This window comes from Poeciliopsis prolifica, unplaced genomic scaffold (genome assembly GCF_027474105.1).
Source record: "Poeciliopsis prolifica strain line A6 unplaced genomic scaffold, Auburn_PproV2 SCAFFOLD026, whole genome shotgun sequence".
Taxonomy (NCBI): domain Eukaryota; kingdom Metazoa; phylum Chordata; class Actinopteri; order Cyprinodontiformes; family Poeciliidae; genus Poeciliopsis; species Poeciliopsis prolifica.
In genome coordinates this window covers 133,422-157,924 of record NW_026562401.1, presented here as the reverse complement: position 1 = coordinate 157,924, position 24,503 = coordinate 133,422, and the positions used below count along the sequence as shown (strand labels likewise).

At 38.2% G+C, this 24,503-nt stretch overlaps 5 protein-coding genes across 5 annotated transcripts; all 5 read right to left on the bottom strand.

Annotated features, from left to right (window-relative positions):
- Window positions 1–1,523: 1,523 nt before the first annotated feature.
- Window positions 1,524–3,195, bottom strand: LOC129371394 (chemerin-like receptor 1). The gene is made up of 2 exons (XM_055047980.1): window positions 3,172–3,195; window positions 1,524–3,005 (listed from the first exon to the last, which is right to left on the bottom strand). Exons 1-2 carry the CDS (start codon window positions 3,179–3,181, stop codon window positions 1,873–1,875), a joined length of 1,143 nt encoding a protein of 380 aa, XP_054903955.1. The 5' UTR covers window positions 3,182–3,195; the 3' UTR covers window positions 1,524–1,872.
- A 5,169-nt stretch (window positions 3,196–8,364) lies between these two features.
- LOC129371396 (C3a anaphylatoxin chemotactic receptor-like) lies at window positions 8,365–9,992 on the bottom strand. The gene is made up of 2 exons (XM_055047983.1): window positions 9,983–9,992; window positions 8,365–9,359 (listed from the first exon to the last, which is right to left on the bottom strand). The coding sequence occupies exons 1-2, from the start codon at window positions 9,990–9,992 to the stop codon at window positions 8,365–8,367; spliced, it is 1,005 nt and encodes a 334-aa protein (XP_054903958.1).
- A 4,399-nt stretch (window positions 9,993–14,391) lies between these two features.
- On the bottom strand, window positions 14,392–16,089 carry LOC129371395 (C3a anaphylatoxin chemotactic receptor-like). The gene is made up of 2 exons (XM_055047982.1): window positions 16,059–16,089; window positions 14,392–15,745 (listed from the first exon to the last, which is right to left on the bottom strand). The coding sequence occupies exons 1-2, from the start codon at window positions 16,066–16,068 to the stop codon at window positions 14,751–14,753; spliced, it is 1,005 nt and encodes a 334-aa protein (XP_054903957.1). The 5' UTR covers window positions 16,069–16,089; the 3' UTR covers window positions 14,392–14,750.
- A 2,894-nt stretch (window positions 16,090–18,983) lies between these two features.
- On the bottom strand, window positions 18,984–20,851 carry LOC129371399 (chymotrypsin-like protease CTRL-1). The gene is made up of 7 exons (XM_055047986.1): window positions 20,742–20,851; window positions 20,441–20,544; window positions 20,257–20,336; window positions 20,087–20,168; window positions 19,779–19,962; window positions 19,524–19,654; window positions 18,984–19,213 (listed from the first exon to the last, which is right to left on the bottom strand). Exons 1-7 carry the CDS (start codon window positions 20,785–20,787, stop codon window positions 19,052–19,054), a joined length of 789 nt encoding a protein of 262 aa, XP_054903961.1. The 5' UTR covers window positions 20,788–20,851; the 3' UTR covers window positions 18,984–19,051.
- A 1,446-nt stretch (window positions 20,852–22,297) lies between these two features.
- On the bottom strand, window positions 22,298–23,593 carry LOC129371407 (heat shock cognate 71 kDa protein-like). The gene is made up of 3 exons (XM_055047990.1): window positions 23,369–23,593; window positions 23,048–23,280; window positions 22,298–22,860 (listed from the first exon to the last, which is right to left on the bottom strand). The coding sequence occupies exons 1-3, from the start codon at window positions 23,544–23,546 to the stop codon at window positions 22,630–22,632; spliced, it is 642 nt and encodes a 213-aa protein (XP_054903965.1). The 5' UTR covers window positions 23,547–23,593; the 3' UTR covers window positions 22,298–22,629.
- Between the last annotated feature and the right edge of the window lie 910 nt (window positions 23,594–24,503).

Below are 24,503 nucleotides of genomic sequence, written 5' to 3'. Positions count from 1 at the left end.
CCCAGGTGTGTCTCGTCTCCGTGATTACCCTCTGTGTATTTAATCCTTCCTGTGTCCTTTGTTCCCCGTCGGGTCCTTGTCTCATTTTGGCTTTGGTGTATGTTGTGTCGGTCTGTCCATTCATAGCTACCTTTGGTTCCGCTCAGCTGTGCTGCCAGCTTGTTGGTCCTCTGTGCTTCATACTTTTACAATAAATAATCATTTTCTCAACCCGGGTCTAAGCGTCTGCCTCACCACCACATCGCACCATTTTATGACAGTGGCAGCATAAAAATTAAGTCTTCTGAAAGGCACAAAACAAACAACTCATCATTTATTATCCATACAAGTGCTGTTAATCCAGTTTCATTGTAAAAAGGACCATAAATGTCCAGAGGCTTTTACTCAGAATCAGATTTAGCCATTTATTAAATGTGGTAAAATATTTACTCTTAGTTTCTGATGAAAGAGTGACTCAAATCTGTACTGAGTGCTGACCATACTCGGACGAAAAATAAAAAAAAGATGACAGAAGCCAAGCATTGTAGTTTATTTCTGGACCTGTGAAATCTACAATGATTAACTGTGCTAAATTGGATTTCTACAACAATCCAATGTCTTTATTCCAGTATAATATGATTTTATTGTCATAGTAGTCATTTATTGTTGAGTTTGTAAGAATGAAAAAAATATGCTTTTTCAAATTGACAGTTTTGGCTCCTGTTGCAAACAAATTTGGACACCACTGTCTTAAGGAAGCTGAGGTGATTAGAGGGGTCTTCTGCTCATCTGCATTATTTGCTTTAATGTATCATATATGTCCATACATAACCTTTTGATTTGGCTGACTTTGGGCTTCATAAGACAAGGTGACCAGCACCACCTTCTCTAAATTATCACTGACTGACCTCTGCACTCTTCCTCCCGACTCTGGGACCTTAATTTTCAACCAAATGCAAAATGTACGTTCACCCAAAGAGGACTTTGGACCACTGAGCAACAGTCCAGTTCTTATTCTCAAGTAAAAGCCTGACTGACTTGACATAAGAAATAAGTCATCAACTGTCACCTTCCTTGTGTTCTGGACTGACAAAACACAAGGAAGGTGACGCTCTCTGTTCTTGTGTGGTTTTAGTGTCAGCATCTCAATAGACAGCCACTGCTTTCATGGCTGCTGCTCACCGGGGTAAGTGGGAGACACTGCCCCATCTCATACTTCTTACTACAAGAAGTATGAACTTTGTAAAGAAAGCATTCATTATATTCTGAAAACGTTGTGCTATTGCTTCTTTTTTTAAAAAACCACAATAGAATGTAATGGCTGCAAGGAAGAGCTGCAGTACAAGTATTGTGATTCAGATAAGGTGTATGTGAGCAAAAAACCACGCAGAAGTGTTTAGAAGTTTCTGTTATTCCAGCTGCTTTGTTCTTTTCAAACCAAAACACTCTTTCTCAGGCTCTTGTTATATCCTGTAAGATAAGAAATCAGGACTGAAAGCGTGACAGGATTGTTTTTTCATCATATGTTTAATAATTGACTGTCATCGATGAAGTAGGCAAGAGGCAAGTTAAAACAAAATTCAAACTGTTCTAAAGTAAACAAGTAATTTCATACTGTTTTTACAGTATTTACAATCATTTCATTAAAAGCTTGACATGTACAATATATTGCTGCGGGACACCTGCACAGAGTTTCAGTTACAATTTGCTGATTGAATGTGGGAAGTGCGATTTTATCAGACTTTCCGTTGTACGTCTCAGGATGTCTCAATAACCACATACGAAAACACCTGTTAATGGTGAACAAATGATGGAAAACAAGCAACCATCAAAAATATTCTTTGAATTTTTTTGCGTGTGTTCACACTACTTTACAAATAAGCTTTGCTCAAATCACTTCAGTGCACTTTTATTAAAGTCCACCATTTCAATCAGTTTGTGGCTGGTCTCCTCAGTGTCAATGGACTTCTTCGTACAGATCTCTTTTTTTGGTTTTGTTAAGATCACCGATGTCTCTGTTTCTTTCCCCTCAGCAGGGGTGGTAGAATCAGACTTTCTGTGAATCCTTGACAATGAACGAGACGATGTTACATATGATAAGTGATCCTCTGCCAGGGCATTTTCTAGAACTAACCAAATGGACTCCTTGAGCTTCTTCTGGAACTCGTCACACATGAAAACATAGAGGATGGGGTTCAAGCAGCTGTTCATGAATGCAAGACTTACAGTTAGAGGACCTGCAACATGAACAATGTTCCATAAATCTGGGTAATTATTTAAGTTTAATTCCATGAAACTCAAAACATGAAAGGGCAACCAGCAGATAAAGAATGCAAAAATGACTGAGAAAATGATACGGTGACATCTTTGTTTCCTCATTCTCTGCAGACGCCTGGCACGAATCCCTATGGCCACATATGAGAGAAATATTGCCAGGAATGGGATGAGAAAGCCAATAACAAAGCGGAATATATACAATGTGTATTGTTTGCTTTTTGTCATAGTTGAAGGGTACTTGCAGTACGTCTGATTCTGGATGTCTTCCACGGTACGAAAATATGCATAGGGTGTGCTACAGATGCCTGCAGCCAACCAGATTACAGCACTTATGACTTGAGCTTTGTGAACGGTGCGCTTGTTTTGTGCCCACACCACCACCCAGATGGACACGCAACGATCCAGACTTATAGCTGTCAGAAAAAAGACGCTGGCAAACATGTTGACCAAGCTCACAAAGTTGTTGAGTTTGCACATGAACTGTCCAAAGGGCCAGAGGTGCTGCTGAGAGAGAGAGACTGCTGTAAACACCAGGAACGCTGTAAAGAGGAAGTCTGCCAGAGCCAAGTTGAGAAACCACACAGAGTTGACTGTTTTCGTCATCTTGAAGCCGGTCACGTAGATGACCAGACCATTGCCCACTGTCCCAACCACTATAATCACACAGTAGACGACCAGTGAGAATGTCTGTATGTTCTTCACTGCCATGTCCAATCCAGTTGGCTGACTTGCAGATGAATTTTCATTACCTAACAAAAATATAAATATTGTATGAAACATTCACTAAGCCATGTTTTAAGATAAATAGCCTTGCTTCTCCAGATGCACATTTTTTATGCAGATTTCACATGCAGTACAGAATATAATTCTAATATCAATTAAATTGATCAGTTTTGCATGTTCAAAGCAACTCACCATTTGCCATTTTGCTTTTAGCTGTAAGAGTCTCCCCTCACTTTGACTATCTCTATGTAGCCTTACCTATATTTGTTCTCTATGTGATTACTCCTCCTTCTTACCTCAGAAACCTGCCAATGAGAATGCCAATGGGTGTGGATAAACTCACTGTTGCACTTTCGGGTGCAAATTGACAGCTCAGATGGGAGAATTAAACAACACGTTAAGAAGTTCCATTTTTGCAATAAGCAAACACTTGGCGTGAAGAAAGTGCAATAGTCAAAAGTAATTTTTTGTTTTGTGTGCAGAACCTATGTTAAGCAGTGTTGCTCGATGGAGCAGTATACAGGAGAGTACCTTCTAGGAACCTGCTATTAGATGCAAAGGACTTGAGACTGGGGCAGAGTTTAGTTATTTTTATTTTTCTACTCTACTGTACAGTATTATGTTTTTAATCCTGTAAACCACTTTGAATTGCCTCATTAGCTTAAATCCGCTAAACTAATAAAATTGAGTTCATCTGATCAAAGCAAAATCCAGTTTTGTAGAAAAGATTGGACAAAAAAATTTAAGATGTGCAAAGATGGTAAGTTTGCACCTACCATCTCACAGGTAGATGCAAACCTACATGTCTCTCCTGCAGGAGAGTCTGCAGGAGTTTGGACCTCTGTGTTGCAGAGGTGTTGCTGTGTTGCCACCTCTGCAACACAGTGTTCAAAGATGGCAAACTGTGTCATCTGAAGCAATCCTGATATTACATTCTGGCTCCCAGCTCCCTTCAACCATACTGTCAAAAAGTACAGCTAGACTTTTTGCATAGGTGGAAATCAAAATAGAATGCAAATGACAGCTATGACAGAATCATTTGACTATGTAAATATTTTTTTCTGAGTTTATTACATAATGTCAAACACTTAAAACCTTATCATCTAATGTTCTGTATGCTCTCAAAAACCTGATATTTTTGTAATTCAGATGCCAAAAAGTTGTCAAATCTCTTCAGTAAAGTTTATTTTGTATTATAAAGTTTTTAAGAAATTAAAATGATTTAGCTCATACTTTAGCTCTCTAGAACAAGTTCCCTGATTCTGACTGCTGAACAATCAGTTTTTCTCCTAATTCTAGTATTATGACTACTCCAATGCTCTTTTTCCTTTTTTTCTTTTCTTTCTTCCCCTTTTTCTCACTCTCTCTTTCTCTCTCTCTATTGCATATTTCAAATTTAAAGAACCTGCCACTGTAGAAATTTGTTCCAAATATTCATGAGGGCATCTTATAAGTTTATGTAAAAAAAACAGATGAGTCTGAAAAAGTCATGACATTTACATGATGTGTAAGAGCTCTGCTCCTCACCTGAGTCTTAGCAGCATGCATTCTACCTCCTGAGGCCCAGTGATTAAATACAATATACAGGTATTACTGTTCTTCCCTATGTTAGTGTTTACACTCCTGTTGTGATGCAGATTGTAAAAAAATAAGTGTTAAAGCCACATTTTTCCCCGCATCGTACTTCTGCAATTGTTTGCCTATAAATACTTACAGTAGAGTAAGAGCTGCAGTGCAGAAAGCCACAAAAACACCCTATCTCTTGAGGAACAACTTAACACAAATTTGATCGTAATTTAAGCTCTACAGGTAGGGCTTAAATTTGTTAGGTTGAGTTATGTAATTCATACATCTACTTTGAGTTTTCTGTGTTATTCACGTGCCGTCACCACATTACGTTCCACAGCTCCAACTCGAAAAGATAATCAAAAACATGAATCAGGAAACATTTTGCAGCAACACCTGAAAGTATTTTACATGCCACAATAAATGTCCATCCATCCTTCTAACACTCTTGTCCCTCGTGGGTTTGGGAGGTGCTGGTGCCTATCTCCAGTTAACGTTTCAGGTGAGAGGCGGCGTCACCCTGGACAGGTCGCCAGTCTGTCGCACACAATAGATGTCTATGCATCAAATTGATAAAGTTTGCATTTTTGCTTCAAACCTCACATATAGACAAATAAATGTGGTATTCTGAGCCCTGCAAACCTGTGAGTGGAGTGAATTTACATGCAGAAAAAAGATAATCAAACCCGTGTGGTATATTTACAGGAACAAAGTATATCTGCAAAACATTCAATTGTGAGTGTCACTTTGCTTATCTGCTTATCAACTAGTGACAACAGTTTGAATCAAGGTTCATGTTAAATGTGAATCTTATTGGTATTTTTTGGTGTTAATATAACATATTGATTACAAGATTAGTTTTTGCACGAGGTCACATAGATTGTTATTGACAATTTTAAAAATGCATTATTGAATGCTTGGAGAGTGTCCTGCAGCAATTTGACAATTAGTTGTTAATATAATTACACAAATTGAAATAGACATAAATCCACTCCAATGTTTTTAACAAAAAAATAAATAAAAAAACTCCAAAAAAGTTGATTTCGGTTATGTGTGGGGCTGAGGGTGTCAAGAGAACTTTGTGGTTTCAGTTTCTTTAAATGACAAAGTAAAAAATGTGTCTGACAACCATCTCTCGAATTCCAACTACATCAAAACAGGGGCAGTACCTTTGTTTCGTCTGTGTTATGATTTAAGCTATAATGCATAATGCTATTTTTTGACAGTAACTGGAAACAGCAGATTAGCACAAACACTTATTACCTATTGTCAAACATGGTGGAGGAGGTTTGATTTTTTTTTTTTCTGGCACACGTCTTTGGCACCTCACTGTTTAGATCTTCTAATGTCATTATAAATGCTACAACCTTAAACTTTCCTGTTTTATAAGACTGAGAAACACATTTCCAAATCTAACCTTTTGTGGAAATGTCAGAAGAAATGTTCACTGTCGTCTGCGCCAGGTCTTCAAGGCACACTGAAATCACATTCCACCTTGAGTAAACTTCAGTTATTTTGCAAAGAAGAATGAGCAAAGGTACAGTCTTTGTATGTGTAAATCAACTGTAATTGGAACGAAATCTGCCTCTCTGAAGTATTGACATACATCAGTGTAATTTATATTTGTAAAAAGTAGACTAGTGTTGCAAAAATATGCACTACTGGGCTTTGGTTCATCAAAATAAATCCCAATGAAATACGATGAACTTTGTGATTGTAACATGAAAAGATATGGAAAAAGTTTTCATATCTTTATATCTTATTATCTTATTTGAATAAAGTATTCATCATCCTTTATGGATGCAAGTAGCAAGGCATTTTTTGCCTTGTTTCCTCTGAACAGTATGGCATCAATGCTGTATGCAACAATAAAGAACATAATGCTCCAAGGCCCCATAGAAACTAAGAAATGATGTGTTAGGGTGTAAATAAACAGGTGAGACTTTATCAAAATGGAGATGAAGCATTTTAACAGACATGACCTGAAGAATCAGTTCCCAGAACTTCTTTCTTATGGTCATTCAGAATAAGATGGATGGATTAGTTGCAGGTTGATTAGTTGGGGTGGTAGACGTTTGTCCTATATCCACTGGGTTGCTGGCTTGAACCCCCACTCTGTCTGTCTCAATCGTTGTGTCCTTGGTCAAGACACTTCATTCAACTTGCCTGCAGGTAGTGAAAGTATAACAGTTTCCTGCATAAAATGATGCAACAGTATGCAGTACTGAAGAGGTAAATAAAGCCAGTGTTGTGCAATTTCCAGAGTTGTGCAAAACACTGCAAATTTTGCAAAAATGTCAGAGGTGGCAGGGGAAGGCAGGAGGAACTACAGGGGACCAACACAGTTCACCAGACCTCAGTCTTGTGGTCCTGCTATTTGCTCTGCAACCTTCTGCATGAAGGGAAAAGGGAGAGCATTGGAAGGCACAGGGTGCAGGAGATACAAGAAACTGTATCTTGATGTACTTGATGGTGAAGAGGCTGCAATCCACCATCCTCTGTGCAGCTTTCACCACCTTCTGCATTGCTGTTCTGTGTCTTCTCTGCTAGGTGCGGTGCCTCGTGGGGATGAGGACACTCTCAACTCCACTTCTGTAGAATGATGTCAGGTCTGAACTCTGGTTCAGACCTGGTTCAGACGCATCCCAAAGAAGTAGAGACACTACTGTGCTTTTCGAATCAGGCAGATATTCGTGCTCCAGGTGAGGTCATCAGCGATGTAGGCACCTGTAGCTTAGAGACCACATCCTGTCCCTCCGACAGTGTAGCATCATCTCCTTTATCTTCTTCACATTGATGAAGAGCTTGTTTTCTTTGCGTCAACCCTCCATGTGCTCCCCCTCTACCAGTTGTCAGACTAACTACAGATGAGTCATCTGCAAACTTCACAATTAGGCAACGGAGTTGTTTTACTGAGCAGAGTGAACAGAAAAGGCTCAGTACACTGCACTAAAGGGAGCCGATGCTGAGAGTGACAGGGAAGGAAGAATTATTTAAAAATTCCAGAACCCAGTTGCAAAGGGTGTAATTTAATCCAGGTATATTAAGTTTTGAATTAGAGTCTGTATAGGTGTCTTGAATGTTGATTTGAAATCCACAAAGAGCAGACAAACATAATAGTCCTTGTTTTCTAAATGGGCAAATTCTGTTAACCACCGAAGATAAGAGTGTCTGCTGTGGGTCGGTTTTTCCTGCACACATCAATACTGCATCACATATTGATGTGGGTCCACAGTGACGTCAATGCAATCCACGATGAAAGCCATGACCACTTTGTTAAAGTACTTCATGACTACCAGGGAGAGATGCTCTATAGTGCTATGTTCAGAATGTATGTCTGCAGACTAATGGACATTAAGATACATTTAAAATCAAAATGGAAAAGACAGAGCTCAGTTTAATCAAAATTTGCATACTCACAAATTAGGCAAATACTAGTATTATGAACTAAAAATTTTTGAGTCTGGATTTAGAGTAATATTCTCTGTATAAAGGGAACCATCTCTACCGCTATACCATGCAACATCCTAAAATATTTCATATTTTAGACAACGTAGCATAATGGAGAGAGACTTCAACTTTTTATTTTAAAATAGTCTCAGCTAATGTGATGCGCAGATTGTCAACCTAGACTATAAATCATGACACGTTACTAATATTTTTTTGAAGACATAACATTTAAGGAAATCACACACATGAAAGTCACCTACAGTTGAAACATCAAAAACTAAATGAAGGGGAAAAAATGACATGCATGTTTTCTCTATGCATACATCGCAATACATTCTAGATCTGTAGTAAAATTCCTACATAATTCTCCTAGACAGGAACAGAGGACTCTGATTTTCTATCAGACCGTAACAACTGTGGTGACAAGAAACGAGAAGACGCAGATGGCAAAAAGTCCTCCGCCAGAGCATTTTCTACAACAAAGTACACAGAATGATGAAGCTGATTTTGGAAGTCATCTCGGATAAAAACGTAGAGGATGGGGTTCAGGCAGCTGTTCATGAAAGCTAGACTCAGACTCAAAGGACCTCCAATCCTAACAATCTTCATAAGGTCCTTTCTTTTGCTGGAAGCTAATTCTATAAAACTCACAACATGAAATGGCAACCAGCAGACGAAGAATGCAACAATGATGAAAACAATTACACGGTGAGATAAGTGTTTCCTCACATTTTGCAGACGTTTGGAACGTATTCCTATTGCCACATAAGAGAAAAATATTGTCAAGAATGGGATGAGGAAGCCCACAACAAAGCGGAAAGTGTACAGAGTCTGTTTTTGTTGGATGGTAGAATTGTAAATGCACTGGGTGTCATTGTCCTGGTAGGTCACAATGCGAAAGCAGGCATAAGGTGTGCTACAGATCGCTGCAGCAAACCAGATTACAGCACTGATGATTTGAGCCTTGAAGACGGTGCGCTCGTTTTGTGCCCATGCCACCACCCATGTGGACAGACATCTATCCAGATTTATGGCCGTCAGAAAAAAGACGCTGGCAAACATGTTGACCAAGCTCACGAAGTTGTTGAGTTTGCACATAGACTGTCCAAAAGGCCAGTGGTGCTGCTGAGAGAGAGAGACTGCTGTAAACACCAGGAACGCTGTGAAGAGGAAGTCTGCCAGAGCCAAGTTGAGAAACCACACAGAGTTGACTGTTTTCTTCATCTTGAAGCCGGTCACGTAGATGACCAGACCATTGCCCACTGTCCCAACCACTATAATCACACAGTAGACGACCAGTGAGAACGTCTGAATGTGTTCGAGAGCCGATTCCAGTCCAGATGAACGATCTATGGTTGTGTTATCTGATAAAGACAAATTGAAACACTCATTAGAGTCTGCAGAATGCACAGAGAGAACATTTGCATGTGCACGCAATGATGCATTCACAAAATCTTATCATGTTTCTCATCACAGCTGCATTCTTAGACAAAAAACAAAGAGTTGTTGAATCAGCAGACATGTCCACAGCAACGTTCTCAGAATTAAAATGTGTTATTTGCTGCATGCAAGTAAAATTTCTATCATATTTTAGATTTTTAGCTAGAGATGAATTTGTGAGTTAGTTGGTTAAACCTTTATATTATCTTTTTTTTTTTTTTTGCATCTGAAGATAAAATGAATGCCAACTGTACAAAACCACAGTAATCTGAGTTGACCTAAAAACTTTAGCTCACTCAACAAAAAGCTATTACATTAAAATAGAAAAAATACTTAATTCTATAAGAACTCAAGGTAAGTGTGTAAAAAATAAACATTTATTTTTTTAACAGTCTTTAGAAATGAGATTTACATTCTACAACACAAACATATCAATCAATTTGCAAGATCTATAATTTGTGTTCTTACGTTAAACAATCATACACTTTTCTGTTTAAATTAAGAACGAGCTTTAAAACTATTGGTATTCTTTCTATGAGCAACTCACCAGTCCCCATGCTCCAGGCAGCTTCAAAGTCTTCATTCTGAGTTGATTTATATCTCATCTTAACTATATTTCTTCTCTCTCAGCACTCCTCCCTTTCCGCTGCTGCTGCCAATAAGACAGTGTGGACATACCCAAGAAGTGAACCAAACAAATGTACCAGCTAAGACTATTCACCACGAAATTAAATTTTACTAATTGTATGAAAATGCAAAAGCCAAAAGAGGCAGATATTTGTGGGTTTTACCATATGCAAATAATTTATTTGTATATTTCCCCAAACTTATGATTCTATCCGTCTGTCCTGCCTAGTTGTGAAGTAACCAATAGATAATGAATCCTGTTATAATGTAGTGCTCATTTATAGCACAGGGGAGGAACTGGAACACAAAACAATCCCAGGTAATAGTCCCAATATCTACTTGACGTTCACCTGGCATGATAGAATACCTTTTCACTTGTGCACCAAGTCTAGAGATATTTCCTCTTTGGTACAGCTTCCACAATCAGCTGATGTTGCCCTTATAACAAAGTTCAAACACCCAAAACAAGAACTCAAGAAAAAGTTAGTAAAAGTTAATGTTAGGCCGTTTGTTTTCATAACATAACATTTATGTGTTATTCTCTGTAAAACCATTAGCTGTAGTTTATTGAACAATGTATGTGTCATGTACTTTTGTTCTTTCCAAAATGCCACAAGATAGTCCTATATCATATTTTATTCCCTTCCTAACACCACAGCAAATCCACCAGGCCAATATTTAGATTTGATTTCAACACTTTTAGAGTGTCTGTTGATTTTACTCTTTTTGAAGAGTTGTTTCCTTAACTCTAATTAAGTGTCAAATATCAAATCTGCGGAGTGATATTGACACTTTCATAATCATTTTGGAGGTGATGCTGACGACTCATCTGCGACCAAACTGGTACTAATATATAGAAAAAGGTAATAAAAGGATTAAAACGTGCTGCAAAATGTAAAAAAGAAGACACAACTGCAGGAATAATGCTTTCAACAAAAAAAAGCATTTTACAATTTTTCAAAGGAAAAAAAATGATCAGAAAGTTTGACAAATCTGACCAATATTCAAGTAAATGTTCAACATCATGAAAAAACATACTCCAGGTTATTACGGACCTGTTCAAGTTAGCCAAGAATTTGACTGAATGTTCACCGGTTCCAGTTTTTTCCTAACACTTAAAGGATTTTGTTTTCTATTTTCAGTAGGTACCATGTCTTTCAGTCTACTTACAAAACAGCAGTACAGTAACTACCGTAATTTTCGGACTATAAGCCGCGACTTTTTCCCATTTTTTCGACCTGCGGCTTATATAACAGTGCGGCTTATCTATGGATTTTTACAGCTAACGGCCACTAGGGGGATACCTAAATTCATGGGTTTTACCATCCACCATGTTGACGTCACATTTGCTTCAACACACAAGTAGCTGCGCGCACGAGTGGTACGAGACAGAACGACAGCGAGAGAATGACGGACATTGCAAGCGCAAGACAGTTTGTGAGACACCCTCATTATGGAAAACAAACGTAGAAATGCATATGATGCAGCTTTTAAGTTAAAGGCAGTCAATTTGGCAGTAAACGAAGGAAATAGAACCGCTGCATGTAACTTTGGAATCAACGAATCAATGGTGAGACGTTGGAGACGCCAGCAGGAAAAAAATAAATCGTTTCACCAAAACGGGTCGCATGAGAAAAGCTACCGTTGCACAAGTTTGCGAGTGGATCCTGATGGCGTGGAGGAGTGTAAAAAAAAATCCACAATCACCAACGGGTTCAGAAAGGCTGGACTGCTGCGTGATTGTGAGGAGGACGCCGCCACACCTGAGGCCTTTCAGAGGCTGTTCGATTCCGACAGTGACGAAGAGGAGTTCGTTGGTTTTGAGAGCGACATTGAAGAGAGGGAGAGTGGCTGACAAAGCCCTGAACCTGTTTGTTTCCGACACTGAAGATGAGGACTTTTGTGGTTTTAGTACGGAGAAGAAGACGAAGATGAGGATTAATGACTTGACTTTTCTGGTTACAGCCATGTACTTCACCAAAGATGAAGAGGAGGGTTACGGTAATAACTTTTCTGGTAGACTGATAACCGTATATTTTAAGCAGCAGTTACTGCAATTTAGACTTACTCGTGTCACAGGCACTTTATTTGTTGTTGTAGCTTTATATGTTCTGTACCTTCTGTAGCTACTATTGCACTAAATGGTTGAAAACGTTAGGCAAATATGCAACTTGTTTGTTCAAATGTTTATAAATAGGAGCTACTATTGCACTAAATTGTAACAGTTAACGTATGCAAATATGCAACTTGTGTTGAAATGATAATAAATAGGAGCTTCCCCAAACAGTTGCCTCTTTCCCAACAATCCCCTCTGTGCACGAACCATATGGTAATTACGTAAACATAAAAAACCTGCGGCTTATAGTCCGGTGCGGCTTGTATATGTACAAATCATGCAATTTAGCTTCTGCGGCTTATATTCAGGTGCGGCTAATAGTCCGGAAAGTACGGTAGATTCAACATGATGTGTTGAATGCAAAATACGTTTTGAAATAATGTCCCTTCTGAACTACATAAAATAACCATGACTCACGTGAAGAGTCCTGGTTCAGGTTCATCTTCCACCAGGTATTTTACTCTGCAAATAAAATACCTGGTATTTCATTTATCACATCAAACAAAATCCCCCTTTTGGTTGATGTGATACTATTATTACTCACGATTAGACCTCAAGCTCTGTGTTTTTCTTCAGAAAAACCACAAGAACCTTTGATGAAAAAGGAAGCTTTGATGACATGTACTGTATGTCCTGTTTATTTAACCAGGTGTGTCTCATTGAGATTAAAAATCTCTCTTTCAAGAGAGACCTGGTCAAGACTGGCAGGAAGTCATGGATGGTTACAAACCAAAACTGCAGACATGTCCACAGCAAAGTTCTCAGAATTAAAATGTGTTATTTGCTGCAGGCAAGTAAAATTTCTATCATATTTTAGATTTTTAGCTAGAGATGAATTTGTGAGTTAGTTGGTTAAACCTTTATATTTATCTTTTTTTTTGCATCTGAAGTATAAAATGAATGCCAACTGTACAAAGCCACAGTAATCTGAGTTGACCTAAAAACTTTAGCTCACTCAACAAAAACCTATTACATTAAAATAGAAAAAGTACTTAATTCATACCCTAGTATGGATAATAAAGGAACAAAAACAACAAAGCAAATCAAGCCATTAAAGTAAAAATAGGAGTAAAATGCATCCTGATATTAGTCAAAGCACTTACAAACAAAAACAACAGTCACAAACTGATTAAGAGCGGCTTTAAATACATTAAAAGAGACCATTTTCTTCAAGATTACATCTTTATGCAGTTGGTTCCCATCTGAGGGAGCAGCAGACTGGAAGGTTTCTTGCCATGATCAATGTGAACCTTAGAAATAGTCAACAAAATGAAGTCATCTGAGTGCAGAAAACCACCGCCTGAAAAATTTCCAACAATAAAGTACAGGAGTGATGGGGAAGAATAAATCCAAGACATCCAATTCTTCAGTAAAACAACAAAGTCAGAGGTTCAAAAACTGAAGAACTGAATATTATGAAATTAAATAAACCCAAAAACAAATCAGAAACATGGAGGGCAGAATTACTCAGGGTACGACTGAACAGATGAACCAGTCATGACCAAACAACCCAAGGGGAATAATATACTAATGGGAACTGATGAGAAGAGCAAGAAACAACTGAGACTAATGAGCTGAGAGGAAGGATCTGAGCGTATAATCAGAGAAAAGAGATTGAGGAAATGAATGACAGAACAGGAACTGAACAGAGACCAGAAATTAATAAGCAGTACACAAACAGAACACAATTAGAAGAAAGACTCAAAACCAAGAGAAGCCTGGGAAACATAGAAACAGTAATAAACCAGGAAGTAAAGAGACTGGAAAGGGCCACACTATCCCAAACAAAACAGGAAACTACCAATAAGATACCAAAGACAGGTTTGGTTTAGTAAATGATAAATATGCTATATTTATATCAATATAATAAATTAATTAATTAAATAAATAAATTTCTTTGAAAGTAAATGATGAACAACAAACTCATGATCATCACTTGAGTTTGTTGATCATGATCCTGAACATGATCAACAAACTACAACACGACACTTAGTTTGTCAGAAACATTTTGGTTAAAACTGAGGTTAAAACGAAATAATTTTTGAACGTGGTAGATGAGATCACTACTCTATATGTTCTGTCTGCCCACATTTAAACTGAAAAGGGTGTTTTATGTTTGTTCCTTGTTTATAACTCAGCCTTGCAACTAAACTGTTCTTAGCTGACAGTGTCACACATGCATACATACATACTAAGATAAATACACAAAAATCTGCAGTTTCACAGTTTATTAAGCACAGAGATACAGTAAAAAAACAACAAACATTTTAATATTTTCATTAGTTATTTCAACAACCTTACAATCACATAGATCAAAATATTCTGCCATACATCACACAGTATAGTATAAGGATTGGTGATTGGAATTGTTTAAAAAAATAAAGACAAATTATTTAAAGAAACATAAAAAGCACTCATAACAGCAAATATTCTTCTTATTTCACTCCACAGGTGCACGGCATTGTCTATCAATGCACCAATGGGTATCAGCTGTATCTTGGTCTTTTTTTTTTCTTTTCTTGTCATTTCAATAAGAATTGGATTTGATTTTGTTTCATTGCCTTTCTTTACTCTATGCCACCCTACTCTCCGTGAAAGTCAACGTATGCACACGCTTATCTTCTGGGACTGCAGAATCTGACTTTCGAGAAATCCGTGAAAAGTGAGATGACAGTGAGCGAGATGACGCAAAAGACAAGTGTTCCTCTGCCAGAGCGCTTTCTAGGACAAAACATAAGGACTTTTTGAGCTTCTTCTGGAACTCGTCACACATGAAAACATAGAGGATGGGGTTCAGACAGCTGTTCATGAAGGCCAGACTCACACTTAGAGTACTTCCAATTCTAACAACTTTCTGGAGTTGCTGGTCACCCACTTCTATAAAATTCAAAACATGAAAAGGCAACCAGCAAATGAAGAATGCAAAAATAACAGAGAAAAGGATGCGATGAAATCTCCGTTTTCTTGCCCGCTGCAGATGCCTGGAACGGATGATTATAGCAACAGAGGTGAAAAATATTGCCAGGAATGGAATGAGAAAGCCCATAAGAAAACGGAAAATATTCAGACGCCATACTATTTCTTTTGAAGAGTAGTTGCAGTATGTCTTATTATTATGGTTTATCACATTGCGAAAGAAGGCAGAAGGTGCGCTGCAAATCCCTGCACACAACCAGATTGCCGCGCTGATGATTTGAGCCTTCAGGACGGTGCGCTTATTTTGTGCCCACACCACCACCCAGATGGACAAGCAACGATCCAGACTGATGGCTGCCAGAAAAAAGACGCTGGCAAACATGTTGACCAAGCTCACAAAGTTGTTGAGTTTGCACATGAACTGTCCAAAAGGCCAGTGGTGCTGCTGAGAGAGAGAGACTGCTGTAAACACCAGAAACGCTGTAAAGAGGAAGTCTGCCAGAGCCAAGTTGAGAAACCACACAGAGTTGACTGTTTTCGTCATCTTGAAGCCGGTCACGTAGATGACCAGACCATTTCCCACTGTCCCAACCACTATAATCACACAGTAGACGACCAGTGAGAATGTTTGGACATGCTTCAGGACCGAATCTGATGACAGAAAATTGGAAATATTTGAAAACATATTTTTAAGAATACGCTGAAAGAAAAATAAATTGTGATATAACAATATAGTCATTTGATATGCAATGTAAGATGAAAGACAAAGACATCTGAATTACAACTAGTTTATCTGAATTGACAGACGAGGAAATAACAAGATTTCCTGTTTGAGCATAGGTAAAGCATATCTAAACTTTGTCATTTCAAAGGTTAGTTAGAGGATACATAGTCTTACTCATTCCTGCTAGTACAACATATCGACAACATTACCCAAGTTAATTGTAGTTTTAAAAACTCTTACCAATATCCATTGTGCAAGAGTGTCTGTTCAGTCTGAGTTGGGCTCGAACTGTTCAGAGCTTTATTTCTTCACCCTGTAATATCACTCCTCCCTCACAGCTCGTCCAGCTGCCAATGAGACTTTGTTGCTCACAAAAAGGAGTGAGCAAAGTGACAGTAGTGCATTCCAATACAAAAAAGGATATTAGAATTTCTTCACAGTGACAGAAAGCCCTTTAAGGATTTATCATTAGTTTGTAAGAGTGATTTGTTTTTAAAGAGATGTTTTGTATCACTGTGTGGCTGGTCAGGTAGGACATATTTGCACAGTATTAATTACAAATTCTAGTGTATTTTCTGCAATTAATGTCTGACGTGTTGATGCAAAGTCATCCACTTGTACAAATCACACACAGACATGACAACAAACACAAATAAGGGAAGGACTTATTTAGTGTCTGAGTAATTATGAGAACACATACCAAACCATTTGTTTGAAAATCAAACACCATCAACACCTCTTCAAATTTCTGGTTTTGGTGACATTGAAATTATACATCACTATTTTTCATTGCATATAGCAATAAATGTCATGAATCCTGACTTTTTGGAGCACCTCCTGCATCCCGTCCTGAACTGCACGTCTGGTCATTGAATTCCACAACAGCAATATTTCTACGTAAGAGATAAAATAGAATAGAATTAAACTTTATTGTCATTGCACATGTCACAAATACAAATCAACAATATTCTCAGGATAACGTTCCTAAATGTGTCCGTTCATTGATGTGAAGAAGCAACGTTCTTCAATTTCTGTGCAATAAAGCATCTGATATTTGTGAAAGGTTTCCATCTTATTTTCAGACCTTAGGCAGAAAAAAAGGAGAAAGAAGCTTTTAATAAACAGGAAACATATTTATCATGAAGGTGCTTATTAACAGCTAAGTCCTCAAAATTGCACAATATTCACATACACACACCCACACACGCACACACATGCACACACGCACCACTCACATGCATATGCACGACCCTCATGAAGCTAAATACCCTTTTAAAACAAAAGGGTTATGCAAATATTTGGTTGGTTAATAAGCAATCAAGTGGATGGCTAAGACTGCAGCCTTACATGTAAAGTATGCAGATTATATCTGTGCTGAATAGGCCTTTCAGTATGGTGCTTGAGTCACCTTCCTGAGTGAAGTTGCATACTCTGGCTTCCTCCAAAAGTCAAAACAGTTTTTACTTCTCTCCATTTCACCATTTCAACTTGTTGAGGGTTTGGCTTTGACAGACCTTTGACAGACCTTTGACAGACCTTTGGCGTTGACATACCTTTGCCAGGTCTGTCAAAGCCAAACCCTTTACCTTTGCAAGTAAAGTAAAGCAATAAAAAGCATTATCGAATTGCAGTTGTAGCGTCTGGTTGCACATTAGGTCCCCAGTTTAGGATTGCAACACATTTAAAACAAAACCTTATGCTGAGAGTGATAAAAAAGCAAAGTATGAATTCTCAACAGAGCTTAAAGACAGTCAAAGCTATTGGGTAAAGGGTTGCCAAATATGGTAAGTGTGTGTTTGTAGAGAAGACTGCTTATAACTAAGAACAGTTTAGAGGCAATAAGCCAAATATGGGAAACTGTGTGAACACCTGATTTAAATGCACAAGGAAGGCTAGTGTGGCAGCAATTTGGCAGGATGTGTCCTAGACATTGATGCTGAGAACACCACCACCTTGGGAATAGTTTTAGAGTCTATATGTCTAACTTAACCAAAAAACAAACAAAAAAAACCCCCCACAACCATTAAAGAAAGACTCTCAGGTTTTTTTCATTCATAACAAGTCTGGTTAATATTGCATGTACACTTGAGTGTCTGTTTTGATAATAAATAAACAAACCTGCTCAAAAAAAAATCTGGACAATTCATTGATCAGGGACAAACTGAATGGGCTGAAACAAACACAGGACACTAATTAAGTACATTAATTATTTTATTTTCTTAATTAATCCAACTTATTAAATTGACATTTATTAGGAATGTCAATCATGGTAAGAAGAAACTGTCAAGTTTGAAGACATGTTTGGTAAATATGAATAAACTTTATTGTACCCATTAGTCGTTGTAGATCTTACTATGGGCGACTGACTGACACTTATGGAGACGTTCAAACTCACTGGAGAGACACACAAAGCTTTAGGTGTGTGAAAGCACACCAGAGGGTCACCAGAGTCACCACATCAGATAACATATCTGAAAGACCATATGTGTTGTGCAACAGGAATGATTACGCTGTGTTTATTTTAAGTAGTTGGAGCTTTAACAACGGTACTATTGATATACTGGATTTATCTGGATCATATTCTAATTTTACAAATGCTTTTGCTGACTTCATTACCAATGATCACAAGTTCCTAAAAACACATCTACTGCTAAGAGCATTATGCATATTTTGTTTTTATCTCTGGATCCGTGAAAAAAAAATTTCTATACTTACTTATCTTAAAACTAAATGTTTTCAAACCTTTAAAGCTTAAATTAAATTGAAGACATTGTGGTTTTTCCTTTACCATCAGAAGTTTTTGTTGACCTCATGTCAATATATATTCTGAAATTGCACATATGCACACAGATACACACACATGAACACGCAAACACACGCACCCACCCACGCATACACGTTTTTCTACTTTCACAAGGACTTTGCAGTGGCCTCCATTCATTTTCATTCATTTTTGTAGGTTATTCTAACACTTATGCTAAATCTAACCATAACCAGTGTGAACTCAATTCACACTTTAGTCCTGAACCTTATCCATAACCAGTCAGTCCCACAACGTAGCATGAGTTAGGAAAATGGTCGTTACAACGCATCAAATTCAAGGCCACACAAACACACACCATGCATGCATACACATCTTATTTAAGAACATGACACAAGCAAGTCTTCAAAGTCTTCAAGATTTTATTGCTTATTTCTTGAGAAAACACATGTTTCCATTAGTGTTTTTCTGATTAGTTTTTAGCAAGGGTCTGGTCGATCCAGCTGCGCACGTAGGCCATGTTGACATACACTCCTGGGATGTACACATTGCAGTCGATGGTGCCCCAAGACACAGTACCCACAAGAGACCACACACCTTTGCTTTCACACACCAGTGGGCCACCAGTGTCACCCTGAAACAAGGCAAATAGTTTGCAATATTAACTTAAGATGGATGAACTTGCATTCATACATTATCTGTGTTCTGCCTTCTGTGAGCTCTGTGCAGGCTGATTTTCAAAACAGGAAAAAATGTAGCAATAGGACAGTTGGTGACTCTTATGATATACACAATCACACTCACATTTAAAGAGGATTTTTCACAAAGTTTTTAAAAGAGCATATTTAATTTCACATTTCACACATTACAAATGTATTTTAAAAACATATTATTCAGTAGTCATTTTAAGCTTGTATGTTTTTAACCATTGAATTGCACATTACCTGGCAGGAAGACATTTTAGAACCACCAGCACAGAACATGGCATCAGTGATCATTCTGTCACCCCAGAAAATTCTGCACTGAGCAGTGCTGAGCACAGGCAGAGCGGTCTGCTGCAGGTAACGAGCACTGCCTGAGAAGACAGAAAAAAAACCCCACAACCAATCCAAATCCATTACAGGGCTTTTTTTAATATAAGATTTTCCAGCTTTGATGCTTGTAAAACAATCCTGATTAGACATGTAAAGAGGCTCAACCACAGGATTCTGGTGTCCTCCCCCATCCAGTGGTGACACATTTGGTTCCAGAGGGGATTCTGCTCCAGGAGGAGACCAAGCACACTGGAGACACGCGGGAGTTGAACTCTGCTGGGGAGGAGAGCTTCAGAAGTTTGATGTCAAAGTTAAAGTTTCTTGAGTTGAAGGAAGGGTGGGTGATGACCTGTACATAGAGGTGAAGAAATGTCAAATTATTTTTTTAAAAAGTTGAAATATCTGTCACACAGATAAAAAGCTCATGTTTTAGAAAACAGATTTTTTTTTTTTTTTTGAATGATTGTCCTTACCTTAGAAATGGTCCTGATCTGAATGGGCTCGCTGTTGGACAGCCTATCGTGCTCACCCAGGATCACACGGAGGTATGGCGCCCTACCAAAATGAAACGCCATCTCATTAATTATTTACTTTTAGTAAACTCTTTTCAAATGTTTTCAATGGGACACATGCAGCGACTTACCACACTCGGCAACGAGCAGCTGTGACAACCCAGTCCTTGTTGATCAGTGATCCCCCACAGAAGTGAACCCCTCTTTTGTCCTAAGTTTGGAACAATGTCTCTTCAAGAGATTTTCTTTGCCTGAGGATTTTGTTTTTGCATGATTCAACAGAACTGGAGAATTTCAGAAGACTGAGCGACCTACCTGAAGAGAAACTTGCCAGGGCCAGGAACCGGACACTGCATCCTCGCCATTAATAATCTTGTTGTATCCACTCACCTTGGGCTTAATAGTAGGCACTCCACACCCTGAGGCCCAAAGATTAAATCCAACATCATTCTTGTTCCTAATTGCAATGGCTATGCTCAGTTACATTACAGTGTAATCAGTGCATATGTAGTCACAATCCAATTAAAATGTGAAATGTCAATAATTCTTAGGCAATGTTTTTACTGCAATTCTTTTATGGTTTGCCTGGAGATGAAAGCATGAAATGAACACTCACCCAGTGTGGAAGCCACCAGGGCAAAACAACTAACAAGCAAGAACATAACTGTGGCTCAACAAGTCTACCCTATCTGGTAACTTTGTGCTACACAAGCATTTATAGCTGCGTCCAACATGAATGACCCTGACTTTTGTGGGCAGCCATTAGTACAAACCCCATCAATGTTTCACCAGACCCCGCATGAGCAAACACCACCTGCCAATAAGCATCTTCAAAAATCTAAGGTCACACTTGAATTAGAAAAATTATTTGAGTTGGAAGAAGCACCAACATGGTTTTCCTTTGCTGTTGCTATTAAAAATGATTCAGTAAGTGAAGCTTGATGCATGCATGAAGAACAGACAACACATTCTGTTGATAAACTCTTACTTCTCCTACTCAGGAGCTGTTTTTAACACCTTTTCTTGCATTTCCTGTGAGGTAAGTTGATACACATTAAAATTATGCTGATCAAAATGTGGTTATATTTAAGGAAGAGTCTGTCAGATTGGTAATATAGTTGCCATATTGCATGCCTTGTCATTAACCTATTACTATGTTGGAGTTATTTAAAGTAAACCTTAATGATTTATACAATCAAACGCTGAAGACTGAACACACCTCAAGCCTGAGTTCATTTCACTGCAGTTTTGCCTTTAATGACACACAATTGTCAATAGGAAGGAGGAAATACCTAATCTTTTTCCAACATCAAAATCTGAAAAAAAGCAAAGTGTGGCATGCAGATTGGTTGGACTGGGGTTCAACCAAATCCACTGAAACTAATTAGTAAACACACTCTACCCAAGTGATTTGAGCTTAGTATAAATGCAGCTGTATGAATTTCTCAGAGGTTTGTTTAACAACACAAACGCATAATGAAGGTCAATGAACACAGCAGACAGTCAGGGATAAAGATGCGTAGATGTTTATTGCAAGAGTTTAGCCTTTGACAGCAGAAATGCCACCAGCTTTAAACATGTTTTGTCTCACTGTTTAACTCATCTGAATGACTGTCTGAAATGTTTGACTATTCAAAAGTGAACATTTTTTCTCAGTTGTCTGTGCAATTTGCAACAAGTTCAATATGTGGTAGAAGGTACTCTGGTCACATCAGACCAAAAATTCAACCTTTTGCCTTATGGTGATGCTGGTGGTAAGTTTGTGCAGCGGGGAGGCTTTTCTTTGTAGGGATTGGAAAGTGGACAGAGTTGATGGATTGTGTTCTTAAATACAAGGCAATGTTGGAAGACTCCTGTAAAATTTAAAACTGGGGTTGAAGGTCACTTTACAGCAAGACGATGACCAGAAACATACATACAGAGCTGAAAATGGAGCGGTTTAAATGAAAGCACATGTGTCTGAATGGAATAGGTCAAATTTAATTGTGATTGTGGTTTTCTTCTGATTAGAATTAGAATATGTTGTTTACAAAGACTGTCCATCCAATGGAGCCAAGCTTGAGCTCTTCTGAAAAAAATCTGAAATGTCTCTGAATTTACAAAGCTTGAATAGTGATATCACAAAAAAGCTCTTGCATTGAAATATGGTTGGGCAAACTTTAATTCAGGGTCTGCTTCACATTTGCCAAAAGTGTTGAGAACCATACATACTTTACTATTTACTTCACAGGTGTGTACAAACGTATTTGTGCTGGCCTCTAAAACATCTCTATAAAGATTTGCAATTATGTCTGAAAGGGACAAAGTTCAGAGACCCAGACTCTTTCTGGCAAGAAGGAGCCTGTTGCTATTTCAGCAATAGCTCATTACACTAAGAGTAATGCTGTAGAGCAAATATAAGTTGAATTTTTATGGTGTGCCCATTTGCCACAAAATGCATGGTTTGAACAGCCAGTACATGTAATCAAGCTAAGATAAGTAACTGTTGTGCTTATTGCTCATATTTAGTCGACTTCCTCAATGGTTGGGCCAGAGGAAGAACCAGCTCCGGCTCCGCCAGGGAAGCCTCCTGGCATTCCTCCTGGCATTCCTCCTGGCATTCCTCCTGGCATTCCTCCTGGCATTCCTCCTGGCATTCCTCCTGGCATTCCCCCCTGGTACAGCTTAGAGATTATTGGGTTGCAAATTTTCTCCAGCTCTTTCTGTTGGTGCTCATACTCTTCCTTCTCAGCTGTCTATGTAAAAAACAAAGAAGCAGATAATTGTTGTGTAAGAGCTATAAAAGTAAAAACACAATAAGGAACTGGAAAAATGTCTATCACAGTTTCTCTGCTAAACATCTGTGATTTCACAACTTTTTCAAACATGAAGCTCTTGTTCTCGGATAATGATGAAAGCATTTTTAATTTACGGATATCTTACCTGGTTCCTGTCCAGCCAGGCGATTACTTCGTTACACTTATCTGTGATGGTCTTTTTGTCCTCAGGACTGATCTTTTCTTGGAGCTTCTCGTCCTCCACTGTGCTCTTCATGTTGAAGGCCAGAGACTCAAGAGAATTTTTGGCAGTGATCTTGTCTCTCTGGGCTTCATCTTCAGATCTGAACTGTTCTGCTTCTTGCACCATGCGCTCAATGTCTTCCTTGCTCAGTCGACCTGAGGAAGAATGAAACATAAAGCTTGCGTCAGTCACTTTAAAACCTTCTCTGATGAACAATCTTTGCCCTGTAATATGTGCTCCAACCTTTGTCATTAGTGATGGTGATCTTGTTCTCCTTTCCGGTGCTTTTGTCCACTGCAGACACATTGAGAATGCCGTTGGCATCAATGTCAAAGGTCACTTCGATCTGAGGGACTCCTCTGGGAGCAGGCGGAATACCAGTCAATTCAAATTTCCCCAAGATATTATTATCTTTGGTCATGGCTCTTTCCCCTTCGTAAACCTAAAACAAGGTATTGATGTTTATTGGATCAGTGAACACGTTCAACCCTGAGGCACAGTGCAATTAAAAACGTGTTTATCTTCTTACAGATTCATCCTGTTCTTGCTGTTTTTCCACCCTAGAGTTCTTCAAATAAAGTAATTTTAATATCAAAGTTAACACAAATGAATTCATAATGCAGTTTTGGGGGTCAAGCTTCATCATTCAATTGGGCTGGACTCTGGGCTTTCACTTGGACACTAAAATCTATTTCAGTCGATTCATAGGTCGAGTTCCTGGTGTGGTTTGGATTATTTTTTACTACATGTAAGTATACAACTATATTTTTAATATAGTTAATAATTTAATTACCTAATTCAACTCTTACTTTTGACAGAGGGCTGGGTGGGTTTGGATAGGTTTTTTTATTTCCCTTTTTAATAAACTCACCGGTTGAAACATGGATTTTATTTACCCATTCGCCTGATCTGATGCAGAGAAAAAGGCAGAAACAGCAGAAAGTTGTGAGGGAGGTAAATAACTTTTCATAGTACTGTGGGGTACCATTTGTAAAGTTACACAGTCAAAACTGTAAAATAATAATCAATAATTTGGGTTACTTATATGTCATAAATGAAAAACATTGGAGCTTCATTTATATTAATTTATATTTCCACCATGTTATTTCCAAATATATAGGTTGCCGCTAAATAGTTTTACATTCTAAACTAAATATTCAAATTGGAGATAAATATTTAATTGGCAAACATGACACAGCAAAACAATATTTAGCAAAACTTTATTGTACCCATTAGTCGTTGTAGATCTTACTATGGGCGACTGACTGACACTTATGGAGACGTTCAAACTCACTGGAGAGACACACAAAGCTTTAGGTGTGTGAAAGCACACCAGAGGGTCACCAGAGTCACCACATCAGATAACATATCTGAAAGA